Below are 12,608 nucleotides of genomic sequence, written 5' to 3'. Positions count from 1 at the left end.
CTTCTCTTCGTCAACACAGTTCTAAGCTACTTGAAGGCATCACCCGGATCCTCCGTACACTTATGGCACAAGGGGCACCTCAGACAGAAGTGTGATACACACAGTAAATAAACAGATTCACAGGCTGGCTGCCTAAATAGTCCATGACATATGCCTCAAAATTAGTAAAAATTTTCAGAACATACCACACTGCTTAAGTTTCTGCAATTTTAAAGTTTCATGGCCATCATGTTCCTATTAAAAAAATAGTTGAAAATGGAGGCAAAACAATCAATAGTGCTGATGGAAGAAGTCCTGGCTATATGCTGAATGAGCTCCACTACAACAGACCTGCCCACCGGTGTGCCATGTGGATGTGTAAATGCAGCTGCTACTCTCCCAGAACCGCCGGCAAACGTGGCTACAAAGTGCGCCCGCTTCCCCCGGTCCGGACAGCGCTGATGCCGGGAACCTCTCCCACGCCATCTCACCCAGCCCCTGGGGAAGGGGATGCTCGTTCCACTCCACACCTGAGGAAACCGAAGATCCTCAGAGCACCTGTCCCACATCACCTCGGAGTCACAAGCTGCAGCCTCAAGGCCAAAGCCCTGCTGCCGGTTTCTGAAACCAGAGTTTCTAGTTTCCTGGCATATCCGTGGACATACCACCCAGAGCTGCTCTGACGCTGAAGTGGCAGCACTGAGTGAGCAGCTGTGGCAGAGACCACGTGGCCTGCGGGGCCGAAATTCTGTCCTCTGACCCTCTACAGAAAAGGCCTGTGACCCACGCACTTGGGAATGAGGCTGCAGCCCCTCCAAGACTCAGAGCCTGGAGCACAGGAAGGCTGGGGAGAGTCTGCAGGCAAGAGCCTCAGTCATGCCCAGTTTCTCCTGAGTACAAATCTGCTCTTGAGCAACACTTCCTTAGGTGTCCCTGGAATATACCGAAGAGCTGGTCTGAATGAGATAAAGAGGTGCTGTCCTGACTAAGGATACACCAACAACTAACCTGGCGGAAAGCAAGCCTTGCTCGTATTGAACAGCTCACAGTAAGGAATACTTCATCTTAACAAGGGAAGGAAGGCAAGCTTTGGCAAAATCATTTTTAACTATTCTGTCTTCAAACACATTAAGTGAAAACACAAAGTCGGCACTTACATAGCCCCAAGTAATCACATACTTCGTCACACAACTACAATGGCACAAGTCAGAAGTTGTAAAAACACAGGCTAACAATGCAAGCATTAACTTCCGACTATAGGATTAAGCCTAAGTCCCTTTACAAGTCATTCTTAACCATGTTGGAGAATCACACAATCATATTCAAGCGTTAAGCAGGGATGATTCCCAGTCTTTTGCTCTACTGTGACAACTCCCCCGGTGGGATTCATACTTACCCCCACCCCAAGCAACTTCAAATGTGGCCACTGTCCTCATCCCTCTCAGTTATCCAAGAATCCCTACTTTTCTACCAAGTAAAAGCTAAGCAAAGTCATGAAAAGCCCTAGCCCTAGAAGTCTCTACCAAAACTCACAGCTCCTATTTTGCTGGAACGTAGTAAAGAGCTGAAATAACCTGAGACTGGTCCTCAACTGTCCACTTCAATAAAGAGGTAAGACCGTGTACACCCTGGATAACACCCTGCAGTGCCAGAACAGAGGGAGGGGAAGCCCCTGCCCCTGGAGGGGGCACATTCTTGCTCGCCCACTCCCACCACCACCCCCATCCCCGTAAAGCTGCTGACAAACATTCCCCTCTTGTTGGGGTTATGCTACTGAAACTTGCTAAGTACGTAGTCTCCTGAGTTCACGATTCAAGTAAACTGTGTTTCCGGATGCAGATTTGTAAGATGAATATGTAAACTTTAAAGATCTAGGTTAGGTTATGGCTTTCACCCTTTGCATTACTTTCAGTAGATCACCTCTCTCAAGTCTGATTTTCCACCTGGAATTGGCAGAAACAGTTATTTTCCATTCCCACCAGACAGGATGCTGTTGAGGATCAAACTGAAGTGATGGGGAGAAAACAACTCGAGACGTAAACCTGAAAGGTCATCATTTTGCTGTGAAAAGTATTTTGGTTGGTAATGGTATTTACACCAAGTATCTTTAAATACAGTTTTCTATTGCATTTAAAGGGATTCACAGTATACAATGTAACCACAACTGCTTAGGGACATTCACTGGAGGAGGAAATGGCAACCCACTCCAGTATTCTTGGCTAGAGAATTCCATGGACAGAGGAGCCTGGCAGGCTACAGTCCATGGGGTCACAAAGAGTCGTACATGATTGAGCAACTAATACACACTAGCAACATAGCACGAGATGAAATATACCTATATTCAACTTTCAGAAGGCAGTCCTACAAAACTTTTATAATAGATTTGTTGAATGTATATTTGGCCTCAATAAAGCTGACCAAAAAAAAAAAAAAACCTCTACTGCTTGCCTAGGTATAAGACAGTAATACGCTGTTTTAATTTGGAAATATTAACACAAAAATTTCCAAAACACACAACAAACTATATACTGGTAACACAAAGTCCCACTGCTCACAAAAGGTGCCAATTAAATGAAGATGACAATTGTGAGAAAGTGTCTACGTCCTCAATGTAAAACAAGAAAAGGCTACTTCAACAACATCAGATGCCATCAAATTCTGTGCCGCTCCAGAAGACAGACTAGGTGTGGGTGAAAAGCACTGCTTTCCCTTCCTCCTCTTGCTACCTTTTGGGGGCAACTTTCCTATTTCAGCATCACCTCCGCATGCTCTCCTTAGAATCGTCCCCTGACCTCCCCAGCCTGCACTGACCTCTCCCACCTGTCATTGGTGGCAATGGAATTGGTCAGAGATCCCACCTTACTTACCTTACTGGACCCTGCACACATCCATGCTCCCCTGGCTGGACTGCAAGCACCCTGCAGGCAGCATCCTAGCTGGTCAGCTCCACAGCATTAGGTGTACTATGCTCGGGGCCCACAGTTTGCCCACCAGACTCAGCTAACCGACAGGATGGCTCCGCAGGCCAGTCCCCAGAGACATGCACTGGATCATGACCATCCGAGTCCCTCCTGCTTCTCAGGCCACCAAGACCACCTCCTGCTCCGCCTAACCCTTCAGCTCTTCCCATTTGGAGCACCCCTCCCTCAAATTTTATCACGTGAGCGGGGAACACACCTTGCTCTGCCTGGCCGAACTTTATCCCAGAAACCACAAACATACATCCCCTCACTAAAATGAGGCTGAGTCTCTCAGAATGTTATTGCCAGGTCTCTCCCTGCTTTTCCATCTATTCAAATGCTTCCACTCTGTGTGTGTAATGTAATTCTTTTAGTCCTTCATTTGCTTTAACATATGTCCTTATAATCTCTGTTTTAGACTAGCAATTGTGGGAGACAAAGTTACACCTTGTTTAACATGTGTGAAACATGGTGATCCCATGGTTCAATGGTGATCCCTTCCATGGCCCCCACATTAACGGACCATTTCACAACAACGTGACGGTGACGAATATGCAACCAAGGACCCAACATAAATATAATAGTGAATTTATTCTTTGGATTATTTAAACAGAGCCATTAAAAACTGATTTTTTTTGTTCCACATTCACAAAAGAGCCCCCGTGCCTTACAAGGGTCAAAACTGTAAAGGAAGGGGGAAAAAAGTGGTCAAGAATAGAAAATCCTTTTTGATAAACTCTGTTGTGATTAGCAGCACATTAAGTATCTAACCATCCAGCAACAGAACTGCCCCAAAGGCCAATCCATTGTGCACCATCCTGGAAACAGCTGAAAGTATATAGTGCAACAAGCCTTTCTGTTAAAGTGTCATGTTACTAATTTGTCCCTCTTTATAAAACAAAATCTAAAATAACCTCATTTAACAATAGCAAAGCTGCAAAGCCATTCCAAAGTTACCAGTTTCAGAGGACAAGCTTCAAGGCCGAACTTGTCTGGTATGATCTACGTTTCATATGTTCAAAGATTTTCACTCAAACATGTCAAGATTAATGAAGCAAAGGAGATCTATTCTGCAGTAAAATCATAGTATTTTCATGGAGTGAAATCAGAGCATTTAACTCTTGCCTGTTCCCACATCTCTCACTTCAGATAAGCCGATTTTACAAAATTAACATCAAACTCAATTCTTTATCAGCTTTTAAATAGAGTATTATTAGTGACTTACATATCACCCACCAGACTTACTCATTCCTCTCCACTGCTTAACAAATTTATTTCAACCAGACAAGAATCTCATGACTGATCTGTTTTTTGTTTTTGTTTCTCTCATTTCTACATTAAATAATAGTCTAGGAATTGTATTAAAACTGTAGCCACAAAACTCAAGTTTTGTCTCAACAGGAGAAAGAGATATTTAGACCACTAGTAGAAAAACGCTAGTGGTCAGTCAAAGAAATATTTGCACAAGCTGAATAGCTGTGTCTACTGCAAATCTGAAGGCACTGCTGCAGCAATATAATTCAATTTGGACCCATTCATTATAAACTGATTTTCAGATGCTGCTACTGCAAGACCGTAGTGGAGAAATGCAAGCAGCGCTGGGAATCAAATCATGGGCAGCAGAGCACAAGTTTGTGTTTTTACTGCAAATGAGAGCTCTGAAAGAGGAACACAACTAGTACATAACGCTACCGTGACCAGCCCAGAAGAACCCAGAATCATTAAACCAATAGAAAACTAAAATATTTCTCTTAGGTAACTGATAGGAGTACCGAAGAAAGTATCCAGACAAGCCGTTTATAAGATTTATTCAATACTCTGATAAAAAAATTTTAATGGTAATTCCTACATTCCTGAACATAATTTTTATATATACATATATATATATGTACATTGTAAGAACAACACAAGCTCCCCTGGAGACTGCAGCCCAGATGAATCTGCTATTTAACTTTCTTCCGAAGTTATACACGTGAAATTAACACTCCACAGCAACTTTTATGACATCTTGCTAAGAAGTTCTGGGTTGCGAAAAATGGAATGGCTTAGGTGACCAGCGACAAGAGTTTTCAAAATAGCACTAAGCATTTTCCCAGGAAGCACATTCCAAGAAACTTCTAAGTCGTAACTCACGGGCTGGCTGCTGTTAGGAAAGTCCTCTGGTCGCAGCCTTGCGAATACGTTACCGATTCAGAAAACACTTCGGGATTCCTTTCGGCTGCACTATTTCCTTCTCTCACTAGCCAGCGTACCCTCCGCTGTCATCCCATCAGCCAGCCACGCTTGTGTGGACGGACACACGGCGGCAGTGGGAGGCAGTGGGAATCACCACGCAGAATACACACGCTCCACTTTACTTTTCCTCCCTGGAAGTACCACTCGGTCTCCCGGCGAGGAGGGCTCCCCAACTCCGGGCGATCCAAGTGCACCGGGCATGTGCCGCCCCACTCGGGCCCCTGGACAGTCTTCCGACAAACTTCCCCATCGGCGGCGGGGGTGCAGGGGAAGGGGCTGCGCGGGCCTTCTCTCCGCGGGCCCGCACAGCCCGCCGCCGAGTTGGGGGTCTCCCGGGGGCTCTCACCTCCGGATGGGGTTGACAAGCAACCCCCGGGGCCCCGGCCCCCCGCCCGGCCCCCTTCTCACCTGTGCTGTCATTCGCCGAGAAGCCGGGCGAGCTGAGTTTGGCTCGTTTGGGGTTGGGCGGTCCGTCCAGCAAGTTCTCGGCCATTTTCACCTGCTCGCGAAAACAGCCCCGAGCGCGGGCGGCCGGCTCGGCGAGGGCTCCGGGGCTAGGGTCGGCGCCGGCCCCGGCCGGCTGCGAGGGGAGAGGAGCGAGCGCGAGCCGCGAGCGAGCGCCGAGGGAGAGGGAGGGCGCAGGGCCGGGTGGGGGAGGCGGCGGCCAAATCTCAGCCACAGCAACAGCGCCCCGCAGCGCTCACCGCCCGCCCCCGGCCGCCGCCGCCGCCGCCGCCGGCCGCGGCCCCCTCATCCCCTGCCCGCCTCCCGAGCGCGACACTCCGCGGCGGGGGCGCCCCGGCGGCCCGGCGGCCCCCCCGGGCCCGGCTGGCAGCGACAGCGCCCGGCCGGGCGGCTCAGGCAGTCCCCGGGAACATGGTGCCGCCGCCGCGCCGCCGCCTCGCTCCCCCCCCCCCCGCGCCCCACTTAATTAATTCGCTCGCGGCCCGACTACCGGGGGGCTCCGGGCTCCGCTCCCCGCCCGCGGCCCGCCGCCGCCGCCGTAAGGAAAAACAATGCGCGAAGCGGGGCCGCCGCCGCCGCCGCCGCGGCCCCCCCACCCCCCGTTCCGCCGCCGCCGCCGCCGCCGCCGCCGCTGCCGCCGCCGCCGCCGCCGCCGCGGCTCCGGGAGGCCGAGCCGAGAGGCGAGCGGGGCCGCCGGAGCGGGCGCCGAGGGCCGGGCGGAGCGGGCCGGCCGGGCGGAGCGGGGTGCGCGGGCGGTTGTGGGGCCCGGGACCGGCGGGGCCGAGTAGATCGCGCTCGAAGCCCCGGTCGGGTCCGCGACAAGATGGCGGCTGTTGATTCCTCAATTAAAAAAAAAAGAAAGTTTTTTTTCTTCTCTTTCCAGAGCCTGAACGGGGAGGGGGAGGGGGCGGGGCACGCCGGTGCGTCACCCCCCCGCGGCGTCACTACGCACAGCCCCCGCCCCGCCCCCTCCACCTGCGCCGGCCGCGGCGGAAAGAGCCGAGCGCGCTCGGACGGAAAGGGCCGAAGGCGCGGCCAGCGTGCGTCGTGCCGCCGGGCTGCCGGGCGGCTGGGCGGCTGGGCTGCCGGGCGGGGGCCGGGCCTGCGGGACGCAGGGCGCCGGCACCGCCGCCACTTTTGTTCTGACGGCGACTGGGCGGTGAGAGCTCTGGCTGTGGCCTGGCCTCAAGCCGGGCCCCTGGGCGTGGAGTCGGCTCCGGCAGGGCCCGCCTGTCCCGCAGGGCGACTCTGCCCGGTCCCGGCTTCTCACGCCGCTGCCCCGCGTCTAGGCCTGGCCACTTCCCCTCGCCGGATGCCAGCGATGTGTCGTGGCCTCTGCAGGTTACACATTGCCCTCTGGTCTTCCTGCTTGCCGGTGCAGTGGGGAAACTGAGGCAGGAAGTGGCGGGGCCGGAATTCGAACGCCCCCACGAGATGTGAGGGGCGTCGCCAGGTTTCTGAGACCCTGTTCCGCAGCCCGATGCGCCGGGGGCGTCAGGTGCGACACCCTCACCTGCCATGGGAGGTGGTGAGCACTGTCCCCCAGCCGGACGTGCTCAGCCTGCTTCAGGCCCAGAAGGCCCCATTACATCAGGGCTTAGGGCCTCGACGGCCTTGGTGCGCTCCCCCCGCCGCTCCCCCGACAACCTCCTGGAGCCCTCAGGCGCTCCAGACAGGTGTGGGGTCCCAGGGAGATCGGCCCGCCTGGCCACTCCCCGCAGGATGGTTCCACAAAAATCTGAGGTGTTCACATATCTTGGTTCTTTTTATCTGCTTCTCAAAACTGGCCAGCGCTTCATCCGAAGTCCTTATCTGAAAGGTATCACCAGCAACCTGTTCCCTAAGCCAGAATTCTGTGAGTCAGCACCGACTCCTCCCTCCCTCTCCACCCACCGAGCAACCTGCCTCCCTGGTCCTTTACCTGGGCAAACCGCTCTTCCTCCCACTGCCCGGCTCCGATGGCATCTCCCCACTAAGCGTCCCTTGAAAACTATATTTCTCCCCATTCAGCACCAGAGTTAACTTCTTGGAAAAAGAGAAAAAACTCTGCTTCAGAGAAACAGCTTATATAGTGTCTGTGACGGTCTTCAAGTGTCAAGAGTGATCTCACTTTCCTGTACCCGCAGAAACTAATACAACGTAGTAAAGCAACTATACCTCAACTAAAAAAGACTGAGTGATCTTTCTACTTATTTCTGCTTATGTATATTGTCAAAATCTTGACTGCCCCCCTTTGCATCCCTCTTCCACTGTCCATGCCTCACTCCATCCTTACTTCCCCACGCCCACACAGTCACTAGGGTGTTCTTACCACTCAGACCTCGTCATACTTTTGCAAATGCTGTTCCCTGTGCTGAGAATACATATACCTGGCAAACTAACTAATGCCAAGACCTGGTTCAAATATCACCTGCTCCAGGAAGCCCTCTCAGCCCAGTTTAGGGCTCCCACAGCACTTGTGGGCATACTTCTATGAAGGTATACCACACACACACTCATTTTTTATCCTTCCTGTTTTTATTTATCAAATATCCCTTGAGAATCTCCTGAGGGCATTGCCACTGCACTAATTTCTTGGGCAAAGAAAGAAAGGAATCCCTATCTATTCAAAGAGGCCAAACAGCAAATCCTGGAAATAAGAAACAAACATTCAAGAAGTCACTGCATAAGAAGGCAGGAGGTGTTTAGAGTCACAGAGTAACACAGGGGCCAGCAGCAGCCTGTATCTGAATGTGCGTGTGTGTCCCTCTCACCACAAGTCTGGGAGCCCTGTGAGGATAAGGGCCGGGTCTTCATAGCACAGTGCCTGCAAGAGGAAGGTTTGTAAAATTTGATGAATGAGTGAATGAACAGTGTCAGGCTCCCCTGAGGCCTAGACGTCTCAAGGACACTGAGAACGTTGGACTCCAGCTTGAAGCAGCTTCAGGCCATTTCCCCACAGAGGGGACAACGTGTCAGGTCACGTTGTCCTGACAGGCCTCAGCCAGGGCCTGCTTGGGTCAGTAGGAATACCTCCAGGCCCTCAGAATTCCTGGGTAAATGGTTTATACAACAGTGGGCACATGAGCTTGTGCCATCCCCTCACTCCCAGAGTGGGAAATGGAGGGCACTCGTCCCTAAGACTCAGGTTAGTGACCTGGACATGTCAGGCCTGAGCCTGAAACACAGGTCTTCAAATCCCATGTTCTTCTGGCCTCCCTGAAACATACCTGCTCTTTTTCTGTCTCATTTGTATCCTTTTGTTTCATTCCTTTGGTATTTCCTGATATCTGCTGTTTTTTTCCTTTCTACATCTTCTCCCCTTAGTTTGACTCTTGTCAAAGAACACAGCATTCAGACATAGGTGGGGGAACAGCACGGGAGGAAGTATGGCTCCTGCCTGCCCACCCCTAGCCTGGGATCAAGGTTGACGCAGACAAAAGGGACCCAGCGGTGTTGAGTGCCTTCTGTATCCCAGGCCGCCCTGCCATATGCTCTGCTCAGATCAGCACTTCCCACAACCCTGGATGGAAACATCACTGCCCTCTTTTTACAGAGGAGGGAATAAGGCCCAGAGGAGAGCCACTCAGTCACTAAGGGGCTCCGTGGAGTTGCAAACGTGAGACTGCCTGCTCTCTCCAGTCTCAGAGGCCGTGTCACCAAGGAATCCCCATTTACAGGATGCTTCGGGGCCAGGAGAGGAGCAAGAGGTAGAAACAGATCAGGAGAGGTTTCCTGGGAAAAGTTCGTTCGCATCCATCAACTGATGAGTGGATAAATGTAACATGTTATAGCCACACAATGGAGTATTATTCAGCCACACAAGGAATAAAGCATGGACACAGCTACAAGATGGATGGACCTCGAGAATGTGATGCTCAGTGAAAGAAGACAGTCATCAAAAGACTGTATATTGTGTGATTCCACTTATACAAATGTCCAGAATAGGGAAATTCATAGACACAGAAAGTAGACTAGCTATTGTGGGGGTTGCAGGGGAGAGGGGGAGACAGTGAATGGTAGCCAAAACATATGGGGTTTCTGTTAGGGTTATGAAAATGTTCCAAAATTGATGATGATGATGGTTCACAACTCAGAACTGAAAACCACTGAAATCTACACTTTGAGTGAATCACACGTACGTGATCTCTGTCTCAACCAAGCTGGTTCTTAACAGGCTGGTTTGGGAAGAAGGAAGAGAGGCAAGGAAAGACAGAGGGAGGCAGGTGCTCCCAGCAGAAGGACAAAAGTCAGTGGCCAGTTGGGAGAGTGAAAAAGGGATCAGTGTGGTGGCACCAAGGGAAAGGGTCCGGGGGTGGGGCTGGATTTCCCAAGTAGGGGCTGCGGGGTGAACTCAGAGGGAAAAAGACAGACCCAGATTCACAGGCCGAAGTGGAGAGAGAGGGTGTTCGTGAGGGAGAATTGAGGAAAGTGCAACTCGGGCTCCTGCCTCAGACCCCAGTGGACACTCATGCTCAGTGGGCCCCAAAGAGAGGCTGCAACCTTGTCTCCACTCCAACTCCACCTCATGTGCCCTGCTTCCCAGGAATGGGTCCTGACTCTCTTCTGGAGGCCTTAGGGTAGCTTCCTAAACCTTTCCTGAACCTTCAATCTCTGCCTCCCCCAGGGGCTTCTGCTCCTCCATAAATGCACAGTCTTTACAACCAGCCCTGATTCTGCCCCTTCTCCTCCACTTCCAGTCAAGTTGCTGGACCCAGTTGTCTACACCGACCTGACTCACTTCTCCCATTCACCGTTTTAATTTTTATTCAATGAAACTTATCAAACAAGTTACAAAAAAATAATGCATAGATATTCCTGTCTACATTGTGAAGGTAGGCACTATTAACATTTTGCCACATCAGCTTCAGACCTTTATTGTACTTATTTATATAAGGAATCACACATCAGACACAGAGCTAAAGCCTTCATTTCCTCTCTCCCCCAAAGCCACAACTTTCTTGAAGTTGGTGTATATGGTTACCACATAAGATGCATTTTGGGGGGATTTTTGGCCATGCTCTGTGGCATATGGGATCCTAGTTCTCCTGTGGGAACCTGTGCCCCCTGCCTTGGGAGGACAGCATCTTATCCACTGGACTGATAGGGAAGCTGCCAAGATGTATTTTTACTGAGTATTTTTACTCATTTGAACCAAGCGAAATTGTCAATACCTGACAGTTTCTGATCCCTGCACACACCCCAACAAATTAATATGGTTCATCTAAAAATGACTTGTGCATCCAAGTCTTTTAGCCTTTCAAATTGAAATTGTATTCATCAAGCAATAGCTCCCCATTCCCTGATCTTCTAGCCCCTGGCAACCATCGTTCCACTCCAAGGTTCATCTGCATGTTGTAGCAGATGTCAGGAATTCTTTCCTTTTTGAGGTTGAATAATATTCCATTGTACTTATGTATCAGGCTTCCCTGGAGACTCAGCAGCAAAGACTCCACCTGCAATGCAGGAGACTTTCAGCAGTGCAGGAGACTCGGGTTCAATCCCTGGGTCAGGAAGAACCCCTGGAGAGGGAAATGGGAACCCACTCAAGTATTCTTGTCTGGGAAGTCCCATGGACAGAGGAGCCTGGTAGGCTACAGTCCATGGGGTTGCAAGAGTCTGACATGACTTAAGGACTAAATGACGACCACCAGACCACTTATATATTTAAGACCACACTTTACATATCCCTCATCCACTGATGGTTGTCTAAGACGCTTCCACATTCTGGCCGTTGTGAATAATGCAAAGTGTACAAATAACTCAAGATCCTGTTCTGTCTTACTCCTCACTCCATTCAGGCTGCTAGAACAAAATACCATAGACTGAATGATTTATGAACAACAGAAAATTTTTTCTCATGGTTCTGAAGGCTGGAAGTCCAAGATCAAGGTGACAGCGGTTTTGGTGTCTGGTGAGAGCCTGCTTCCTGATTTATAGATGGCTGTCTTCTTGCTGTGTTCACACATGGCAGAAGAAGTAAAGGAGTTCTCTGGGGCTTCTAACCCCCTGAGCTGTTCAAAGGTCAAGTGAAAGGTTTCCTCCACCTCTACTACAGTGTTTCTAATTTAGAGTAAGGAGAGTTCCGCCAACTCCTCTTCCTTTTCAAACTTGTCTTGCCTATTCTTAGCCCTTTACTCTTCTAGACTTTTGACCTGTAGTGTTAGAGAAGACTCTTGAGAGTCCCTTGGACTGCAAGGAGATCCAACCAATCCATCCTAAGGGAAATCAGTCCTGAATAGTCATTGGAAGGACTGATGCTAAAGCTGAAACTCCAATACTTTGGCCACCTGATGCGAAGAACTGACTCATTGGAAAAGACCCTGATGCTGGGAAAGACTGAGGGCAGGAGAAGAAGGAGGCGACAGAGGACAAAATAGTTGGATGGCATAACCGACTCAATGGACATGCGTCTGAGTAGGCTCTGGGAGTTGGTGATGGACAGGGAAGCCTGGCAGCCTGCAGTCCATGGGGTCACAGAGAGTCAGACACAATTGAGCTACTGAACTGAACTCAACTGAACTACTCTTCTAGGTGAATTTTAAGGTAAGTTTTTCTAGGACCATTAAAAAAGTTGGATTTTTTATTGACATTGCATCGAATTTGTAGATTAATTTGAAGAAAACTACCGTTTAAAATACAGTGAGTCTACCTATCAATTAGCAAGCAAAATGGAGGACAGAGGAACATGTCATACAACACTGGGGTATGATCTGCAAAATCCAGACTCTGCAAAGCTCTGTAAGAAACACAACCTGGATTTCTTTATTTTTATTTTTCACTTATTTTTATTTATTTATTTGGCTGTGCTGGGTCTTAGTTGCAGCACACTATGTTGTTGCACAACGTAGTTCCAACGTATGTTGGAAGGTGATAAACACTATAAAGAAAAGTAATAAGGTAGGTTAAGGAAGATCCAGAGTGTCAGTGTGGGGACAAGTGTAATTTAACAAGATGGATGCTAATTATTAGAGAAATGCAAATCAAAAC

The 12,608-nt window shown here is 50.0% G+C and overlaps 1 protein-coding gene across 2 annotated transcripts in view; it reads right to left on the bottom strand.

Moving 5' to 3' along the window:
• CREBBP (CREB binding lysine acetyltransferase) overlaps window positions 1-5,815 on the bottom strand; it is a 121,356-nt gene extending 115,541 nt beyond the window's left edge. For both annotated transcript variants that reach the window (XM_055409351.2, XM_088832804.1), the window contains exon 1: window positions 5,583-5,815. In XM_055409351.2, the coding sequence (XP_055265326.1) occupies window positions 5,583-5,667 (85 nt within the window). In that variant the 5' untranslated portion in view covers window positions 5,668-5,815. The remainder of the gene's footprint in view (window positions 1-5,582) is intronic.
• Between the last annotated feature and the right edge of the window lie 6,793 nt (window positions 5,816-12,608).

The sequence above is a fragment of the Moschus berezovskii genome, chromosome 27 (assembly GCF_049115385.1).
Source record: "Moschus berezovskii isolate FMDL1 chromosome 27, NW_MosBer_1.0, whole genome shotgun sequence".
NCBI classification, from domain to species: Eukaryota; Metazoa; Chordata; class Mammalia; order Artiodactyla; family Moschidae; genus Moschus; species Moschus berezovskii.
The sequence above is the reverse complement of the archived record's forward strand: the minus strand, read 5'-3'. Positions and strand labels throughout refer to the sequence as shown.